Source organism: Austrofundulus limnaeus, unplaced genomic scaffold (genome assembly GCF_001266775.1).
Source record: "Austrofundulus limnaeus strain Quisiro unplaced genomic scaffold, Austrofundulus_limnaeus-1.0 Scaffold63, whole genome shotgun sequence".
Lineage (NCBI taxonomy): Eukaryota > Metazoa > Chordata > Actinopteri > Cyprinodontiformes > Rivulidae > Austrofundulus > Austrofundulus limnaeus.
This window is the reverse complement of record NW_013952465.1, coordinates 1,319,378-1,340,114: the sequence shown is the minus strand read 5'-3', so window position 1 is coordinate 1,340,114 and position 20,737 is coordinate 1,319,378. Positions and strand designations below refer to the sequence as shown.

The 20,737-nt window shown below is 38.6% G+C and overlaps 2 protein-coding genes and 1 long non-coding RNA gene across 9 annotated transcripts in view; 1 reads left to right on the top strand and 2 right to left on the bottom strand.

The window, feature by feature from the left end:
- LOC106518581 (MAM domain-containing glycosylphosphatidylinositol anchor protein 2) overlaps positions 1-20,737 on the top strand; it is a 284,155-nt gene that overhangs the window by 53,238 nt on the left and 210,180 nt on the right. The gene's annotated exons all lie outside the window — the stretch shown is intronic.
- LOC106518583 (uncharacterized) lies at positions 3,532-6,372 on the bottom strand. 2 transcript variants are annotated; one of them, XR_001310336.1, is made up of 3 exons: positions 4,976-6,372; positions 4,297-4,370; positions 3,532-4,182 (listed from the first exon to the last, which is right to left on the bottom strand). It is a non-coding gene; the product is annotated as an uncharacterized LOC106518583 (long non-coding RNA). The 2 variants fall into 2 exon arrangements; XR_001310335.1 differs by having other exon boundaries at positions 3,532-4,370.
- On the bottom strand, positions 8,238-11,857 carry LOC106518582 (low choriolytic enzyme). Of its 2 annotated transcripts, none has more exons than XM_014009934.1 (8): positions 11,721-11,857; positions 11,580-11,592; positions 11,396-11,461; positions 11,136-11,282; positions 10,908-11,025; positions 10,189-10,367; positions 8,678-8,759; positions 8,238-8,588 (listed from the first exon to the last, which is right to left on the bottom strand). In XM_014009934.1, the coding sequence occupies exons 1-8, from the start codon at positions 11,811-11,813 to the stop codon at positions 8,447-8,449; spliced, it is 840 nt and encodes a 279-aa protein (XP_013865388.1). In that variant the 5' UTR covers positions 11,814-11,857; the 3' UTR covers positions 8,238-8,446. The 2 variants fall into 2 exon arrangements, with proteins under 2 accessions (XP_013865388.1, XP_013865389.1); XM_014009935.1 differs by having other exon boundaries at positions 11,396-11,458.

Below are 20,737 nucleotides of genomic sequence, written 5' to 3'. Positions count from 1 at the left end.
GTGTGTGTGTGTGTGTGTGTGTGTGTGTGTGTCACCGTGAGAGCAGAGGCACACACAGGTGGCACACAGAGGAGAGGAGCCACGGGAGGAGAGGAAGGGCTTTTTAAGTGTTGGTGTGAATGAGAGGGACATGTTATGAAAATACGGAACAAATCGTGTCCAGTATTGGTTCAAAACAGGACGCAACATTTAGTGGCTGAATAAAGGACGATTCCGTATTTTAAGGGACGGGTGGCAACACTACCTGCAGATGACATTGGTGTTTGTTTACTTAGGTGCTGCTGAGAGCCTGCAGGAGTCATGTGCAGGGTGGGGAGGAGGAGCTGGTCCCATAAGGCGGTTCTAGTCCCAACCGGTCATTTTTGCTCCCCTGCTTGGCTACCTCAGGACACTACAGGATTTCTCAAACATGCATGAATGAGTCAAAGTAAGACTCTGGACATGTTTTTGATGAGAGGATAACATTATAACATGAAATAAAACTCAGAAAATTTTATTTTACATGATATTGACCCTTTCACCAAAGTCACTGCCTTGTTGGCATCATCGCTACTGGTCTGTGTATTTTAAGCATCTTACATATGAGCAGCAGGCAATGAAGTTCGGAAACATATCTGGGTATAAGGTCAACCTTCAAAAAAGTGAATTGATGCCTGTGACTCCAATAGAAGAGCAGCATATGGGTCCAGTTCCTTTCAAAATTAGCTCTGCCAAATTTAAATACTTTGGTATTTGGATTACTCACAGTCACAAAGATCTTAAAACAGCAAACTTTCTGCCTCTCCTGGTGAACCTTAAGAAGGACATCGCTACATGGGCATCCCTGCCTCTATCCCTGGGGGGTAGAATCAACGTGATCAAAATGACAGTATTGCCCAAATTACTTTATCTATTTCAGAGCATGCCAGTGTTCCTCACCAGGACTTACATTGGTCTAAGGACAGATTGTGCAAATTCAAAAAGGACTTGGATCCGTCGTGTGATCACTGCGGACAATCTCCTGCCACACTTTGCACACATTCTGGTCTTGTCCAAAGTTACAAGGATATTGGCAAGGCATCTTTGACACCTTTTCAGGACTATTTGGACGAACTGTTCATCCATCACCATTCATCTCTCTYTTTGGGGTGGCACCAGCAGAAGCTTCCTTCAGTGAACATCAGAGGACGGTGTTAGCTTTCTGCTCTCTACTGGCTAGAAGACTTATTCTTCTTCGTTGGAAGGATCCACATCCTCCAGTATATGGTCATTGGTTAAGAGAAGTTATGTCTTACATTCATTTAGAGAAGATTATATATACTTTTAGGGGATCTGTAAACAATTTTTTTGACATTTGGCAGCCATTTATATCTTATGTAGAAAAAATTTCAGCAGATAATTTTGTGTAAAGGTTAAATATTGTTTCATTATACACAAACCTGTCCATTGTATCATTTGATGAATACTAGATTGATTTTTGTTATTTCAATGGATCCGGTATAGGAGGGCAGGGATGAGAGAGATGGGAGGGATTTTGGGTGTGTGTGTTTTGTTTTCTGTTTTTGTAAGTCTGTTCTTTTTTGTGGTTTGTTAAAAAACATTAATAAAAAGACCTTGATCAAAAAAAACATTGAACTGTGATATTTAGGAAAGACAGAAAGAGTTTATTTAAATTAAGAATCGACTGCATGATTTAAAACATAATTGGCATCAGCATTGGACATTTAAAAATNGTGTGTGTGTGTGTGTGTGTGTGTGTGTGTGTGTGTCACAGTGAGAGCAGAGGCACACGCAGGCGCAGAGGAGAGGAGGAGCTTGTGCTGGTGTGAATGAGAGGGACATATTATGAAGATACGGAACAAATCGTGTCCCGTATTGGTTCAAAATGGGACGCAACATTTAGTGGCTAAATAATGGACGATTCCGTATTTTGAGGGACGGGTGGCAACACTACCTGCAGACGACATGTTTGTTTACTTAGGTGCTGCTGAGAGCCTGCAGGAGTGATGTGCAGGGTGGGGAGGAGGAGCTGGTCCCAAAAGGCGGTTCTAGACCCAACCGGTCGTTTTTGCTCCCCTGCTTGGCTGCCTCAGGACACTACAGTATTTCTCAAACATGCATGAATGAGTCTAAGTAAGACTCTGTGCATGTTTTTGATGAGAGGATGAACATGAAATAAAACTCAGAAAAATTTATTTTGCATGATGTTGACCCTTTCACCAAAGTCACTGCCTTGTTGGCATCATCGCTACTGGTCTGTGTATTTTAAGCATCTTACATATGAGCAGCAGGCAATGAATCAAAGTATTTCTTAAAATTTGATACAGAGCCAACATTTCTTCTCATACCAAAAATTGCATGCCCTCAAAAAGACCTTAAATCTTAAATTTCTTGATTCACTGTTTTGTTCATAAACATTGAACTATGATATTTAGGAACGACAGAAAGAGTTTATTTAAATTAAGAATCGACTGCATGATTTAAAACATAATTGGCATCAGCATTGGGCATTTAAAAATCCATAATATATTCATAACTTTGTCAGTTTATTATTTTTACAGTTCATTCTTTCTCTTTTCTGGCTTTTTAAAAACTTTCTACTCCAATAACCATTACTGATTTAGAGCCTCATAAAAAAACACATTAGCTCTATATGAGGAAATAAAGTTCATCACTTTTAAAAGCATTAAATAATACCATGAGTTGGACATGCTTAATGTTTGATTTTGGAACATTTTCAACATGTGCATGTACTCTCAAGGGGTTCCATGGCTTTCTACATGTGAGAACATGTGAAGAACGTAAGTAATTCATGTGTTTCATTTTTTATAAAGGTCAGGCAACGGTCACACAGGAAAAAAGGAAATTGGTAACACTGGTTCAATTTATTTTATATTTTTTAACATTTTTTTTCCAGAACCAGTGCTGAGTACAAAATGCACATTTATTTGGACCGTTACATATTTGCTAAATTAAACTAAAAGTATTTTAAATTAGTGACTTGCGCAACCTTTAAAAGTAAGAAATTTGAAGTCTAATTTAAGTTTTCTAAAAAAKGTTTTAGAAGGTGAAGAAAGGTTACTTGTTAATCGGGAAGCTGAATCCCTGTACAAGGTTGGTCCAGCTAGAMATGCAGCACAGCACATGTTTTAATTATCCTTCTGGTTCTGCATAAGGCAGAGAGCTGCAGCGCATTGTGTTGAAGAGAGGCAGGTACACTGATCTGTGTTAACAACATGGTGGTAAAAACCATTCAGCTAGCCAGTGGTTATGGCCTGCCAGTATATTACTGGTGACAAGACACATCAGACTGTATTTAGCTCTGCTTGGCCTGCTCTCATTAGAACAGACATTCTGCACGAGACCCTGCTGGTCATATGCCCACTACCCTTTWTGAAGTTTGGTCAAAGATCATCTGTAAAAGCTTTGCTGTACATTTCTTATGGTTTTTATCAATTTTCAGCAAGACTAAATGTTWAGTAATAGATCAGGTTTTTATTTCATATTGTCAGTATTTTATTAAGTACCAAGAAAGAAGATTGTCAAACAAAATTTAAAATATTCATTCAGTGTGCTTTATTTTTTTTCTCATCCTCAAAGTTCCAAATGATTACCCACATCGAAGTCCAATTTCAATAAACATTCAATGTTTTTTTGTTTATTTTTGAATTAGTTTATTTTTTGTTTTGTTTTATTTACTTTTGAAACCCAGCATGTTCCAGCGATGGCCTGTTTTTTTTTTACTTCCAGGCTCGGGATCTCAGTCTGATCTGTAATCAAGCTTTGCAGAAAGACTTTGATTTATAGATGGGCTRAAAATCTCCCGCAGATTCTTGGAGCATAAATAGAGCCTTAGTGTTAAATATTTCAATAAACAAGTAGATTTTAAATATTTCATGGGTGGAACGATTGATATGAACTGAAACTAGTCTATGAAACATTCAATTCCTCTGTCCATCTGAACCATACCGACTTGCTGGCTTTCTCCRAGCACTGCTTAGTGCCACAGCTCCTTTAGCTGTGTTTAAGCCAGAACACAAGAGAAATGCATGCAGTTCTGCCATGAGTGGTGGTGCACTCATATATCATGGAAGGAGGGAAATCTGCCTAATAAGAATTTGTTCTCTCTCGTTGGCATCTTCTCTTGTTACCCTGAAACTCTCCTGGTGCTCTTCTTTCAACACCCAACATTCCTCTGGTTCACTGGGTAGGAAGCAGAAAAAAACACTGCATAGAAGTAAAAAAAAGAAAACRAAAAAATACTGCACATCTCCAAAAGTGTGGAGTGTGGYCATGTAGAAAAAAAAGCATATTTACAGTGTTGGAGAGTAGAAGAACAGAGGTTCATCTTATGTCCAGCCACATCTATGCTTCTCCGCAGAGGCTTGTTTCTGCAAAGTTTGGCTCAGTGAGTATACTGCAGAACTGATTCACTCTTGATAAAACAAGGTACTTCTCACAAGTGAGTAAATCTCAAACTTAATTATAGGTGCCAAAATAGAAACAGACCATTTCTCTGCAGTACTATTTTTGTCTAATTAAATGCATGTTTTTAACTTTTTTTGCCAATGTTTTTTGTCTTATCAAGGGGAATAAGAAAAAAAAAACATTTAAGTAAATATATATATATTTTGTAGAACAAAATTAAAAGTGCATATGCAAGCTTGTTTCAAGGTAGTGTTATACACAGTGGTTCCCAACCTTTTTAGACTTGTGTAGCCCCCTGAGCCATTTTGTCACACCACCAGTACCCCTCAGTCAAACGTAATGATGTTTCTCCAAAACTATAATGTACTACAACTGATTATTAAATTATTTAATCCCCTAGAACATTTAATTCTCAGGCATTTTATTTATTTTTTACTGAAATTAAACATAAAGATAAAAATGTTGCCTTGGAAGTAGGCATGGGCCGAATACCGGTTTCAAAGTATACTGTGATATAAAAACGTCACGGTTTCAAAACCACTAAAATTTTCTATCATACAATGCTTACGGTTTTCCTCTGGTCTGTGCAGCTTCAGACTTTCCCTCTGCAGCAGACTGCCTGTCGGCACTCGCAGCTCTGCRGGGGTTCTGTGATGGTGGCTAACAGAGTTCCCCTAACTTTTCCCTGTCAAAAATAAAAATCCAGTTATATGAAAAAACTTAGGATGCCGTAAAGACAACAGCAATGTGGACCGTGGAGGCAACACATCTAACATGATCGCAGCTCCAGGTAAAGTTTGTGCTATCTTGAAATGAACGAGCTAACTTTAGCATTAGATTGTGAAACATATCGCCATGTTGCTGTGGCTTAATACGCTGATCACAGCTTGTCTGCAAAACTGTTTGAGTTGTTGGATTGTGTATTTGATAAATTTTAAGTGAAAGGTGATAAAACTGAATGCCTCCATTAGCTGAGCAGCTCGTTAGCTGAACGTGTGTTTCATAAACACACGTTCATAGTTGTTATTTCTTGTTTTTGTGTGAATATAATCAAATAATCTTTACGTCAAAAACCCCTTTGTTATTTAAAACAAGATAAAAACTCCCAGCATGATACATTACTTCAATCAAAAGACTTGTGCAGTATACACTGATTTGTCTTGACTAATAAAGCAGTGGAACATCATTTATCCTGTTAGATGTAAACTTTATCAGGATAACCTAATTGCATTAGGTGCTGAAAATCATAAGTATAAATGCACACAGGTAAATAAAATTTCAGCAGAACACCTCTGATATCTAAAAACAGCTTCTAACGATAATTAAAGATGAATATTATAATAGAAAAGAGGTTTTCTTTTTTTGTTTTGAAATACAAATTTCAAAACAAAATTTTTACCGTTGTAATCATAATACAGTCTTACCACGAAACCGTGATATTTTTGCCCAAGGTTATCATACCATCATAATTTCAGACCATCCCATGTCTACTTGGAAGTGAATAAGTAATTAAATAAATAAACCAGGTAATGGCAGGTGCAGAAAACAGCAGTGTCCAAAATACGTCAAACTCACCCAAACGAGCAAATTCCATGAAATTCCACGTTTTATACTGGATTCCATTTTGTGTTAATTCCGTGATTCCGTCTGCAATTTCTGCATTGTGGAAATCATAGGGGCCTACAAATCTCAGTCCTAATTTTACACACCTGGGAAATTTTTCCATGTACCCCCTGTATACAGGGGGTACCATGGGGTGCACATACCAATGTGAATCATTGAACTAAAAGATAAAGACGGTATAATTCTTGTAGGATGTCTCAGTAAAAATATATTTCTGGATTTGTATAAGTGACTAACTAAACAAACTTGTGAGAAAAAACGGCCAACATACAGTTTTGGTACGTTCACACCGAATGCGTTTTGAGCGGCAGGAGCGGCCGATTCACATGCAAAGTCTATGAGGACACGCCTCTAGGGGTCGTGCGTCGCGTCACGTACGTTTTGGGCGGCGCACAAGGAAGGCGGAAGGGGCGTAGAGCATTTTCCACGCATGCGGTGCTGCGGAAGCCGCCGCCGCCCATGCTGCCACCAGAGTTCAAATATCTGAACTTTTCGCCGCTCAACGCGTCCCCCACTGAAAACCAAAACAGACGGACTGGAGATCTTTACCTGAAATCAACCATGTTCAGTTGGATTTTCTGACAGGATATATCAGCACCGATGTGGATCAGCTGCTCGGGACCAAAAAAAAAGTCCGTCAGCTGGCAGCTTCTGGAGTGACGAAACTAACCAAACAAATCGCCTCTAAATCATCTGGTGAGTTAATTATCTGCTGTGCGCAACGTTCGCTTGCTCTTTAGTAAATAAATCAAAGCCATTTTCTTTTATTTTATCTTTATTCACCTGCCAAGGACACGTTCCTCCCACACCCCGCTGCTGCTGCTTGTTCTGGTCTGAACACTAGTGCGTTCTTCGATCTGAACATAGTGCGTCCAACGAGAGGCGTTTTGTGCTTTTTGGCCGCTCAAAACGTGTTCGGTGTGAACGTAGCATAAGAATCTTGATTGTAATTAATTTGTGAAGTTGATGTTGGTTGTGAGGTTAATAAAACCTGTATCATGGTTTTTAGATGTTTGATCTAATCAACAAGAGTTCTATCATTAAGCCAGTATCTCACAGGGCTGTGATTGTTGGCAACTTGTACTTTAAATGATATTTATTAAAACACTGGTTGAAATCAGCCTTTTTGCATTGTTAAAGTGTACTCCAGTTGATAAAATCATTCATGTGGAGGCGGCTGTCAAAGTGGGCAGTAATGGGTACAAAGTGGGTGGAGGTGTGCAGCAAAATAAAGTGCACAACCCTGAAGACATTTCAGCAAGCTGTGCGTGCAAAAAGGTCTTGATTTTCAAAATCTGGCTCCTTGAATTATGGTCATCCAGCTTGCTAGTTACAAAAACTGAGAAACTTGTAAAAAGGCAACTGGAAATGTGCCATTTTGTTGCAATTTTGAGCTACCAACTAGTTTTCAGTGGCAACCTTAGCCTATAAAGTGAGTACACATTGGTAATGGAGTGAGCAAGTAGTGACTTCAACTTGGTAGGGTTGTTTTTATACCTTGAAATGTATTACACTTCCTACTACATTCCTATAAAAAACAGTTCCATAAAGTTCAAAAGTGGAAGCTTATCTCCATCTCAAACAAGATGTTTGCCCACTTTAACCTCTGTCTTTTCCACAACAGAGCAAATAGAAATGATTTCAACAAGACCATCCTTCTATTACCCTTGGTCTGCCATACGGTTGCAGAGATAGTAACTTTAGCAAGGAGGCCAAGACATTTCCTTCCACAACCACCACTTCCAGCTATCTGGGATGATAGGTGTTTCCAGGCCAAACGAGAGCCATAGTCTCTCCAGCGTCTTCCAGGTTTTGAGGAGCAGCCATTCTCTTCCGAATGGTTTACACAATTACTGAACTGCTCACCCTATCTTAGAGGGAGACTCCAGCTACCATACAGATAAAACTCATTTCAACTGCTTGCATCTGTAATCTCGTTCTTCCAGTCACTATCCAAAGTTTTTGACCATGTAATGGTAGGAATGTGCCATTAATCATCATTTTAGACTCATTTGTCTCTCTATATGATGATTCTGAATCACTTCTTGTCTGGCATGTCACTTAGGACCAGACTGCCTTAGGAGACCCTACCAGGGCAACTGCCTGTAACAGTACAGCACGTAGTATCATTCAGACACACAAAYCTCCATCATAATAAGGTGTTGATTCACAGAAAAGAACAACAAAACAACCCAAGAGAAAGAAGCTCATACCTCATATTGTTTAATGTATTTCTAAGGCTTCCTCAAGAGGCAAGACATGCTGTTACAAGTCAATCTGTGAATCATCATGTTTCTGTAACCAAAGCACTAAAGACAAAAACACATACCATAAATGACAACATGCTGTAATTCAGGATATTGCATTGCTTCAATGTGATGTTGTTACATTTGTATGAGACAGACTTTAAAAATGATTATCCTTTGGAATTTGAACATTTGTAAAGCTTGTTGATCCTGAGAATGTCAGTGTCAGACATGCCCACCCGCTGGCCGATGGGAACGTTGGGGTCTGGAATAGGAACTATGGATTGTAATCCATTTGTTCCAAAGGCAGTTCTATAAATTTGTAATGGTAAAAAAACACAATTAAAGGAAAACAATAGGCAAAATATATTTCATTTTGAATGACAAATGCGGTGACTTACTTTCCATATTGCATCACAGATGAATAGTCATATTTAGTGCCAAGATTGTCTGTATCCATCAGTTGGAAGTCTTTCCAAAAAGCTGGTGATTAAAAAAGAAACAGTATCAGTATTAAAATGTTATTTTGAGCGAGAATCTTACAGTGGGCTCCCCCAATTTTTAAAAAACTGAAGATTGACCCCAGTAAATCATTTGAGAAAAAATATACTTGTAAGAAATGTAGAGAAAAAGTGCATTCACCATTTAAATGAGCAAAACAATGCATATGTCTTTAAAAAAAGAACTATGTACCCCCATTGGTCCATTGAACCCCTCACACATCATAAGCATACAGTACCTGAAAACTGGAGGGGTGGAATTAGCATGAATAACTGGCTTCCAGTGAAACCTTGTTGCACAAGACCTATATGACATATTTATGGGTGTTCCTGACTTTTCATTTGAGAGCAAAATAAATATGCATTTTGAGGCATTGCTTGWACTGTATTCATATTAATCCAGAAATGCTACCATGAAACATATTGTAAACTGTACAAACAAAAATATATAAAATAATGTTAATTAGAGAATGTGCATCTCCTGCGAAAATGCAGTATGCATGCTTATTGCTGAAAGATTTTTGCTGAATAGCTAAAAAAACCCTAACTAAAATTAGCCTAAAATGGCTAAAAAGGAAGCTGAAATAGGCACAAAAACAGAATGAGAACTTTTTGCTGAATTAAGCAATAAGAAGCTATTTTTAAATGGTGAATTTAGCTGAAAAATGCTCTGATTTGATAAAATGTAGCTAAACAAACAGAAACTAGCAGAAAAAAAGCCTAAAATAGCCCAAAGAAGCTGACAATAGCATACAAAGTTAAACTTAGCAGAACAATAGCAGAAAATGTTGAAATGATGGCTAAAAAAATCTACAAATAAAGTAAAATAAAATAAAATATAAACAGCTAAATAGAAGCCAAAATAAGCTTAAACTAGCACAAAAATTTTSAAAAAGCAGAACCAGAAAAAAAGGTAAAAAGTCCAGTAAAGATTTATGAACATTGTTGAAAAGTTTTAAGGATGGTAAAGACGGCTCCATTCATTTTCAACAAGGAAAACATGGCAGAAAAAAAATAAAAATCTCACAAAATATTACTTTGCGAAAGGACCAAAAGTCATAGCAGGAATGTCCTGAAGGAGCTGATTGTTTCGATATATAAATTGTAAAAATGGTACCAAAATTGCAGAGCAAGATGTGCTGAAAACTTGCAGAATAAAAAATTATCTCAGCAGAGTAAAATCTATAGAAGCATTCACACAATGATACTTCAAAAGGGACTTGCTTGGTCCAAAGGGCATATGGCAGAATCTCTATCACCACCGCAGGACTATCTGTGCATGTCTCTGCGTACACTTGACTGTACTTTAAGCCCCACCCCACCCCCGATACACACACACACACACACACACACCTGCCTTAATCTTTAAATAGATTTATTTAAACCAGTAACTGATGCTGCAAAATTCTTACGTTTCATTATGTTGTCCCAGTTGATTTTGACATATTTGTCACGGTCGCTGCGATTGTGTTCGTGGTAGAAACCCAGAGCGTGAAGCAGCTCATGCTGGATGATYCCATGGTCTACGCAGCCAGGAATCTGCAGAGACACGAGCTGCTTTTCTCCGATACGACCCACCAAAGAAGAACAACTAAGAAAGGCAAAGACACAAAACTAAATAGTGTGGAAATGGACCTTTAACWAGAGTATCAGTGTCTTCATTATCTGACATGTGCATGATTACTAAGTCGCTTTCTGAACAGCTGATGAACTTCAACATCATTGTTAATCTTTTCTTCACAATGCAGAGTTGATGGAGATGGGTAATGAAGAAAAAACTATTTTCTCGAGTCAACAAAAGCAGTGTGCTAGTTCGTTGTGCAAAAATAAAAAGCCGATTGGAGTGATTAATGTTCTTTAAGAACTGAAATGGTCAAAGTTTTTGGATTTGAGATTTATAAAAGTTATACAGGATTAACATCTTACCTGTTGTACAAAGCTCTTTGAACAACCTCCATTTGGAAAGACATAAAATAATTTTAACCAAATTATTGAGCTTTCATGTAACATCTTTCATTTGAAAATAGCTTTAGGCTGCTCTCATCTTTATAATAATTTGTTAAGCTAGTTCAGTTATTTTATTTAGCAAATATTTTAATGACATTTCGATATCGTTTTACTCATTACTTACCCGAAGTTTGGTACAATGCTTAAGTACGCCCTTTCCTTTTTATGAGGAACAAAGCGAATGCAGGTTTTTGGTTCAAAGGCCTTCATGGCTTTCAGAATTACTTTCTTTTCTGATTCACCTAAATTTGTAAATAATATAACATCATTAAGTGAAAAAACTTGTTGATTTACCCACCCAATTTACAATATGCTCTTGAAAAATAAATTAATAACAATTAAATAAACCTACCATACTTTTCATCTATAATGAAAGGGACTTCTACAAGCCCATTCGGAGACTTTGCCCAGAAGCAGCTGTATTGTTTGTTGAGGCACTTATAACCATTCCTGGTAGTTGGAATGACCACATCTCCTTCATGCAGCCGATTCAAAGTTGCTGTTAATAACAATACAGTATATGTCATWTCAAAGTTAGATAATGTAGATTTTTTCCCCCATAAGTTATTTTTCTTTATTAAACCCAACTTTATAACATAAGTGAAAGCTCACCATTGTTCATTCTGAGGATAACTGTGGAAATGCCCTCCTTGTCAGACTGACCCGCTGGGTTTTCTGCTGAACAGAGGAAGAGGCAAACTCCTAAAAAAACTGTTCTCAGAATTAAAACTACAAAAACAAATGTGTGGTATCTGATGGGTTTAGTGTGCAGGAACACTGTGGTTCAGACACTTACCAGCATTGGAACCCTGCGAAAAACAATACAAATATTAAAACCGTTTGCACTTTTATTTGGACTCTTTTCTTTTTTTGGATGAATCATTTAAAAAATGCATACAGATGAACTCAGTCTTGTGTTAAGTGTGTAATTTCTTACATCCTCAGGCTGAGCTGTACAGAGGCCTAAAAGCAGCACAAGCAGAAGAGAAACGCCTACTTTATGGTCCATTTTCCCCCCGAAGGTGCTCATGCAGAAATGCTGATCCTTCACTTGCCTTGAATGCAATGATGCTGAAGTTCAGGCAGTGGCTAGCTAATATATCACTTGCTAGGGTGTTTCTGTGTACAGAGATTAATGGAAGGGGTTCAGTAGGTCTCGTCTTAGACACACAGCTGATGGGAGTGCCCTTCAAACCCAGATTCAGTGTTTTCACACAGAGATAATCTCATTCTGGGAGGATTACAGTGACCACAGGCTGCTGTCAGCTCGCTTAGCATCAGATTTCACTTGGTCTGTTTTAACCAGCTGGGAGTTGACTCATAATGTCTGAATCTACGTTAACTCTCAAAAGAACTGTGCGGCTGTGTGGCTGAATTTCTAAATAAGATATGGACTTACCAACTGCTWTTTGTCCGTTTTCATTTTTCTYTGGCTCTGGGTGAGACTCTGGCTCCAACATGTAAAGCTGGAAGGACGGATCTTCCCTTTTTGATGTCTTTTAATTAATTTGTAAATTGAAGGTTTCTGTGCCATTATATAGCCATAGCTATAACCCTCTGGAAGCTGGAAGAGGCCAGGGCGTGAAGCATCTCGTTTGGATTCAAAGAGACCGCTGAAACGAGTTGATCTGAGATGCACCTCGGAAAAGGGGTGAACGAGGGGCTTGTGGAGCTGCAACAAAAAGGAATTCAGACCAAACCAGTTCCACTTTATATAGACCCCAATTGAATGATTTTAATGTGGGAAAAAAGGATTTAAAAGCATTTGTTTCCTTTAAGAATAAGTCACTAGTGCAAAATAAAAATATTGTAACAATGTAGCAAATATATAAATGTAACAATGTAAATGCCCTCCCTTGCACATGGGGAGACTCTGCACTACTGATTTTATTTTCCTTTTTTGTGAGAAATTAAGTGTAAATAAAGGGGAAACAAAAGTAGCAATGTCATCATGCTAGTATCAAGCTGATGCTCATCTTGGTATTGATAGTATTTATCAGTGGTGGGCAGTGCTACTCCAAAAATTAGCTCCACAATTTCTAAAGTGCTTGTGTAAATATTTAGGTCCGCAACCTCAAAAGCACTTATGCCATAGAAAAAACTTGCGGAAGCTTATTTTAAAGCGCAAGTTCAATTTGACACTAGCTGGCAATAATTCATGTAYGATATGTGCACAACACTGCCAACTAGCAGTGTATGAACCTTTTTAAAGCTTAATCCTACAACCGCCGATCGCTGGGRATGTGAGTTCCTGAAACAGACCTTTAGCTCCTGGTGTAAAAATTAAAAAGTTGTTGAGGATTGCTAGTTCGGCTACTTCTTTGTCTTTTTCTTTTGTTTGTTGTAGATTTTTCATTAAAGAAGCATCAATAAAGTAATTTTAAAACTGTTTATTGGAAAACTGATGCATTCTGGGTACACGATGGATTTGATTTGTGACAGGAAACGAAAGCACGGAGTAAAGTTTTCCATGTAGTTGTTCCAGTTGACCACTAGATGTCAGTCTTCATCAGCATAACATCTTTAAATCATTCCTGCGTCTCTAACCCCGTTGCTTCGACCAATTACGTCAAGTATTGAGCTCCAGCATTTAAACTTTTTTTTAAAGGAGCTCCGATTGTACAGTAAAATAAATCAATACATACAAAATTTTAGTATGGATTACAAACGTTAACTGTTTTAGCTGGGACAGGGAATTCAGCACTGCCTTCCTGCTACATAAGCAGACACAAAGCATTGTGGGAAATGAGAACCGTGACCAAAAGCAACTGTCAGCAAGGACATATACCTTTCCAATAAGTGTGTTTATCTGGGAAGGGTGCTCTTGGATAGATCATGTGCGTTGTGATTCATTGACAGCCATTACCTTCCGCTGTTCAAGATAATATGACTGGTAGATAATTAGTTATTAGTGGTACTGCATTTTAATTTTAGAAAGTGCGGATCCGCTTATGAATTATAAAAATTAGTAAGACCGCTAAAGCGCAAATGAAATATTTAGGTCCAAAATTAGCGGATTTGCACTTTAGCGGGCTGGTGCCCACCACTGTTATTTGTACCTAGATCGCTACGCCCACCCCTAGTTGTTGTTCAAGTACTTGAAGATTTAGATTTATGATTTATCTGCTTAATGAAATGAGTCTTTCATTGTTTTATTTTCTGCAATGGCTGCCATCTGTGTTTGACTTTCTGAGCACATTCAGACTTGTCATGCAATAAGGGGTAAGTGAACAAGAGTGAGCACAGTGTTTGCAAACAGCTATAAGACTGCTTAGCAGTCTTTAACAAACACTCAATTCCTACTGAACTGCCACAGTGGCAGACAGGGTTCACAGATTATTTTTGAGAAGACCTGTTTATTATTATTTTTTTACCTGTTTCATTACAGCTTCCTTTTAGACCATACAGCCACTGACTAATTGGGTATTATTCATCATCTGTAAATTCCTGGAATCTTCGTTCTTTATTGCTTCCTTAATAGTGAGAATCATTATGGTAAATATCAGGCGTGAGCCAACAGGCTGCGATAAAAGGGAAAAATAGTCTTCTGAAAGTCCCGAATCCAGAAATGGATTGTTTAGACTAATGATTATCCAGATTTATTGGATATCTTGCCTGTAAATCACAAGGTTCTAGTGCTTTGTTTACAGGAAAAGAGGGATGGTGTCTGGCTTCACGGTGCTATAAACAGTTTTAGGATCTGATTTTGCGTGTCAAGGCCAGCAGCTTCACAGAGAGATTCCATCACGTCGACCTTTTATGCGATGTGGTCTTCCGCTGTACATCACAATAATGTGTCATTTACTGTTGCAGCACAAAAAAAAAACCTGCAGAGTGCATGTGTGCGTTTGTGGATGCATGCATCTCTGAAGCAGACTCTCTTTACAGCAAGGTCATTAAAACCCCCATGCATTTTCACATTTTACATCATTTACATTAGCCACAGAGAGCATATGAGAGTTTATGTGCCTCTTTATGTTTGTGTATGTACGGCCTTTATGCCTGTGCTTGTCCAATTCGTGTGATCTGCGTGGGTGCACAGGTAATCCAATTTGTGTTTGAGTCACAGCACAGCACAATAATGCTCAATGATGTATGACCCATCTATTTGGTTGAGCTTTATTCCTAATACGGCTCCRACTGCAGGGATAAATGCATCTTAATAAATTAGATATCAGTCTAGTGCTACCCCTTAAATAAAGGTTTAATTCTCTGCAAACATCTGCTGTGTGTTAAACTGAAAACGGAAGTCCAGAAAACCATCAGTTGTCAGGAAGAAAATATAGTGTATAACATTTACTTTGATTTTCATCCCTTTTTCTTCCTATATCTACACTACTATAAATCCTTGAGCATGATGTGCTTTCTGCCACRTATTAAAGTCAGCAAAAAATCCTCTTTAGACTTAGCTTTATGCCTGCAGTATAACATGTTTGTCATTTCTTCAGCGAGGTGCTTTTTACCTGTATTTATGACTAAACAAACTGTGTAAGAGGTGCCCAGATTGACTGCTTTATTTTTATTTATACACCKTGCAGCCAGTGCTTCAACTTAAACTATGACAAGTAATCTGCTTTTTTCACAAAGTGGGCAACCAGAATCTATTGCCGCGCATTTACTAACTTTGTGTGGAACCCATCGGCGAAGGCATGCCTATCAAAACTGGGCTTTCTCTAGCCTACCGTACACCCCCTCCACACACACACACATCCTCAGACACATTAAACAGATCGCTGTTGCAGAGTCAGCTCTGAAGCAACGCTCACCGGTGGATATGGAGTAAACTGACAGCACAACCACACAGCCTACTTACATTTTTAAACTGATAGCTCACAGCACAATTACACTCACATAGACCAGTTAAAATGTTAACATGTTTCAGGTTACATAAGGTAGCATATTGGGCAGATACTGTTGGTGGCTAGTTGAATAGCATTCATGTGGGAGTCTCTAAAGTTATGAAATGTCTCAAAATAGTCATGGGAGTCTTAGTTTTCTCAGTTTAGAGGCTCTCAGTCTTGTGTCAAGCATCCATTCAGTTATTTTTTCAATTACTGGGTGAGAGTTGAGGTACAACCCTGAAAAAATCAAAAGTCCACTGTAGATGAGACAGCCAGCAATTCACACACAACGACACCTAGTGACAATTTAGAGACCAATTAACCCAACATGTATTTGTACTGTCCAGCTCACAGTCTTGTCATCGGAGTTTTGAAAATGCCATAAAAAATTGAGTCAAAAAATTTCCTTAAAATAGTTATGAGAAGGGACTGGTGAAAGGACTCATGAGGGTCATTAGTCCTTGTTTCAACAATTACGGGGAGATTAACCCTCAATTTACACTACATGCGTTCCGCTCCGGCCCGACCTCCGCAGCAAATACGCACCCATTATAATCAATGAAAGTGTTTACACTGGCTGCAATGGCGGTGGTGAGTGGATGGCGATCCGCCAAAATTAGAAGATATCCTATTTTTTTCCGGACGCCGGTGCTGCGCCAGAGTAAATTTTTAAAGATTACGTCGCACCAACAGGAAAAGAAATGAGCACAACCTCCGTATTTACAAAATAAGACCCTATTAGGTGGAATAATTTGTCGGAATAATGTCAAAATTGCAGCTATATTAATCAGTATATGGATATATTTCTACACAAATGCTGTCAGGATGTATCGTTCTGTTTGGGAAGCAGAAGGAAGCATGTGGATGAAGCATTATGTGTACACTCACGATACACGTGGATTTTATTTTGAAATCCAAAGTTTCAAAAAGACGCCAGCGATACAGTTTCAACCATAGATATCAAAAGCCTTTATTTCAATGTTTTCAGCTGTTTGGAGTTTGTTTTTCACAGAATTAACTGTTTTTTGCTCTGACTTCTACTTTTATCAGTGGATTTATCGCGCGTTCTACTTCCTGCACACCCTCCCTCCTCTGTCTGTCGGACTGGAGCTGAGAGCTGCGGACACTGTATTAATTGAGACACAAAYGAATAGCTGCGAACTGTGCACTGCAGCACAGCWGAGACGCATGTAGTGTAAATCCAGGGACAAAGGCTACAGAAGTCCAGCTTCTTTGTTTTTTTTTTAATGTCCTGGTCGACTGAGAATTCACAGCAATATTTGACCGTAATGTCTAATTTGGGCCATACCGATGTTAAAGTTACTGGATCTATACTTTTACTTCCAGCTCGTCGCTCCTGTTCCAAAAATACGTGCAGTGCCAGAGCATTCGGCCAGAGGCAGTTTCAAATGTAAACAGTGAACTAAATGAACATGTCAGATAATTAATTAGCTATAATTGCACAACTGCAACCTACAGGCTAACATGTAGAATCCATGTTTACTTATGTAAACAGCGTGCTGAATGTAACGTCTCGTCATCCGTGTTGCCAAGTTAGCGACTTTGTCACTAGATCTAGCGACTTTTCAGACCCCTCTACCGACTTTTTTCAAAAACGTGACTAGCGGCAAATCTAGCGACTTTTCCCTGTGTTTTCTGAGACTTTTAGATTTGACGACAGCACTTTTCTCCTTTTCTCCCCCTTTCCCCTGCGAGCAGCGAGTGGTGCAGTGAGCCCCTCCCCCTTCCTAAAGCAGTCCAACTGAAGCCTCGCACCCCCACCCCACCCTACCCCCGGCTGAAGTTAGCTGAGAGGAGACTGCTGCAAATCAATCACGCATGTGCAAAGCTGTCACTGCTTCTGCCTGCTTTACAAAACAGGATGTAATATTTACTGTAATGTTTTTTTCTCTGATACTGTCTCTAAAATAAATCTCTAGACCCAGCTGTGTTTGACTCACAGATCAGCCACAAATTCACGTTTCTTCACGTTTTTTTTCTTCTCTTTATCATCTCTCTTATAGCTCAGTTCACAATTATTGGCAAACATCCAAATATGCAAATTAGGTGATGMGGCCATCTAGCGACTTCTAGCGACTTTCAGGACAGCCAATAGGGACTTTTCTTGCTCAGGAGTTGGCAACACTGCTTGTCATTTTCTGTGCATGCGGGTTGCATCAGTGCTATGGAGAGTTCACTCTGGAGTCCAATGTGAACGTCTGCGCAAAAAAAATTGAACTCATCATTAAAGGCACAGTGTGTAGGATTTGTTGTTTTCAGCGACATCTCGTGGTTGAGTGGTTGAATCATCCTCCCTGGTCCTCCCCCCACCCCCACCCCCCCTTCCAAACACAAAGGAGTTGCTACGGTGTCTCTCAGGTGTCAAAAACCTTTGACAATTCCAACCGCGATGTCTACCAGCAGCTTCAGGGCTAGTGATGTTTCAAGTGGTAAGATTATGAGCTTTAATAAGTAAAATTATCCCAGCTACAATGACAGACAACAAATATTACATTTATAGTATTACAACTAAAACCGTTTTTGACGCCGCCACCGCAGTTTGTCCTTCATGAGCCYTCGTAGACAAGATGGCGGTGCAAGATGCGGCTGCCTGTGTGGCGACCCACGACCATGGAGATATAAACAGCTTTTTATAAGGTAAAAATAATCAAACAAGGTCTTTGTCTGCAATGATTAGACATGTTTTTATTATTGTCATTAATGATCATCTCAATTTCAGCTAAAAGACTTGACAAAATCCTACACACTGTGCCTTTAAAACCTGCATTGTAAACATAGTTCAAGTTTCTGCTAAAGAGGAGTACAACATGGTTACTGTATATTCTTTTAAAAAATAATGGGCACTATCTAGAATACAGTTTTGCAAGCTGTGCTTATTAAAACAGTGATTTTCAAAGATTGGTTTTGTAAGTTGGGACAGCATGGCTCCTTGGTTACAAACAGATTTAGTGAGACTGCCACTAAAGACTTTCCTGTTTACAACAGCCCAGTGCAATGCTGATTTTTGGTTCTTTTGTGGCTTTTGCTCACTTTACTCCACTGAATAGCTTGAAAGAACTGACATTTCTCCAGTAGTGGAGCCCCTTGCATATAATTTGATTATTTTTTAGAAAAAGTTAATGTTGATCATTATCATGTCTGTCCAATACTTCTTTTAATATTCTGTTTAAGTCATTTCAAAACAAACAATGCAAATTGTCTGTTTTTTTGGTATTGTTTTCTGATCCTAGTTTATTTGTGAAACCGTGTGGCCTTGTGCACATTTTTTGTAATAGTTTTGTTGCCTGCCTTGTTTCCACTCTTGTTTTGGCTCATTGTTACTTTAATGATACATTAAGGTCTTATCTCTTATATAATGATTGCTCCAATAACTTACACTGATAACTGAACCTGCTAAGCACAGCTCAAACACTCACATATTTCAAAGAACTGATTCCAAACCAGTGACTTTTAATAAAGGATCATCAGTTTGTCAACAGTGAAGGTTCTTTAGATTATCTGTTTGAGTTTGTTCAAACATTACAGCTTTCACAAACATTTTCATATTGTAGCAGCAGAAAAAGTCATTCTAAAAGAAAGAACTGTTATTGACTGAACATACTGCACATTGATGCACTGTTACTCAGAATCACAGGAGGACTCAGTGCTTTGAGTTTATAACACGCCTCATCATAACAATCTGTGTGTTATAGTTTTATTATAGTTCTGATATTTTTGAAATAGGGTTCCCTGGATAGGTTATAAACATTTTAAACCTTACCTATTGTGTAGAGCTCTTTGAAGTTTGGAGGAAGATACTGTACATTATTGGTAAGCTAAAAGATATTCAGAGGGAAGACAAGATCAATGGGAATTTTATACATCGTTAAACAATTGCTTGCTTCCCAAATTTTGCAACATTTCATGCAAACCCTAGTTTGGCCATTCAGCAGTGCCCCAGGCTTCATGGGAAGTGCTACAGCTAATGAAGTAGCAGTTTCATTGAGTTCGTTAGTCCAGATGTTTCAGCCAAGATTCTGTTAAAAACAGCTTGCCATGTTTGGTCCAGAACGATTAGGAAAAGAACAAGAAGTTGGTTGGACAGTGTGGTAAAAACACCAGTTCAAAGGTTTGCTGTCATTAGTGTGTATTACAAAGTAYGTGCTTGTTTACCAGAGATGAAGCTCAGCCCATACAGATTGTCAGGAAAAGTGAGGTCTGTTGCGTTCCWGGACACTGCTGTTAAAGGTCTTCAATAAGTGTGTATTTGAGATGCTCTCATGAAACTTGGCAAAGTTTTGGTCAGATGATGCAGAATGAAGGTACACATCCAGAGCTCCGGGTTTCTTGAGAGCATCTCAAATACAAACATRTTGGAGACCTTTTAACAGCCGTTTCCTGGAACGCAACAGACCTCACTTTTCCCGACAATCTGTACGGGCTGGACTTCCTCTCTGGTAAACAAGCACGTATTTTGTAATACACACTAATTCAAACTTTTGAATGCGCATTTTTTACCACACTGTCTAGCCAACTTCTTGTTCTTTTCCTAATCGTTCTGGACCAAATAAGGCAAGCTGTTTTTAACAGAATCTTGGCTGAAACATCTGGACTAACAAACTCATTGAAACTGCTACTTCACTAACTGCTATTTTTGCTCGCAAAAATGCAAACAATTCAGTGTAAAGGTTTACAAATAAGTGTTTGCATGAATCAGTAAAGTGTTCATAACCTTTCAATAGAACCCTACTTCTAAAGATCTGAGTCCTGACAACCAAAAGATAACCTGGATGTGCTGAATGTCCCAGAATGTTTACCCTGTACTATTTTTGTTAGCTTTTTTTCCTCACTTTTTTCTTGTCTTTTTCTTTTTTTTAAGAGAGATTTTTCAATATTAATATTGTGACATCAATACGCTCAGTTTCACAAAGCCTTGCCTGGACTGCCAAAGAAAGCTATTATATTTCAAGTGTCATGCATTCATGCTCTGCATCCTAAACATACAGTCAGCCAGTGGGATGGACTCGTTGCCTTGCTGCCCACACCTGATGTAGATTTATAGTAATAATAAAGTGTTGTGAGCCGGGTGATGAGAACAGAAAGAGAGTGGTGG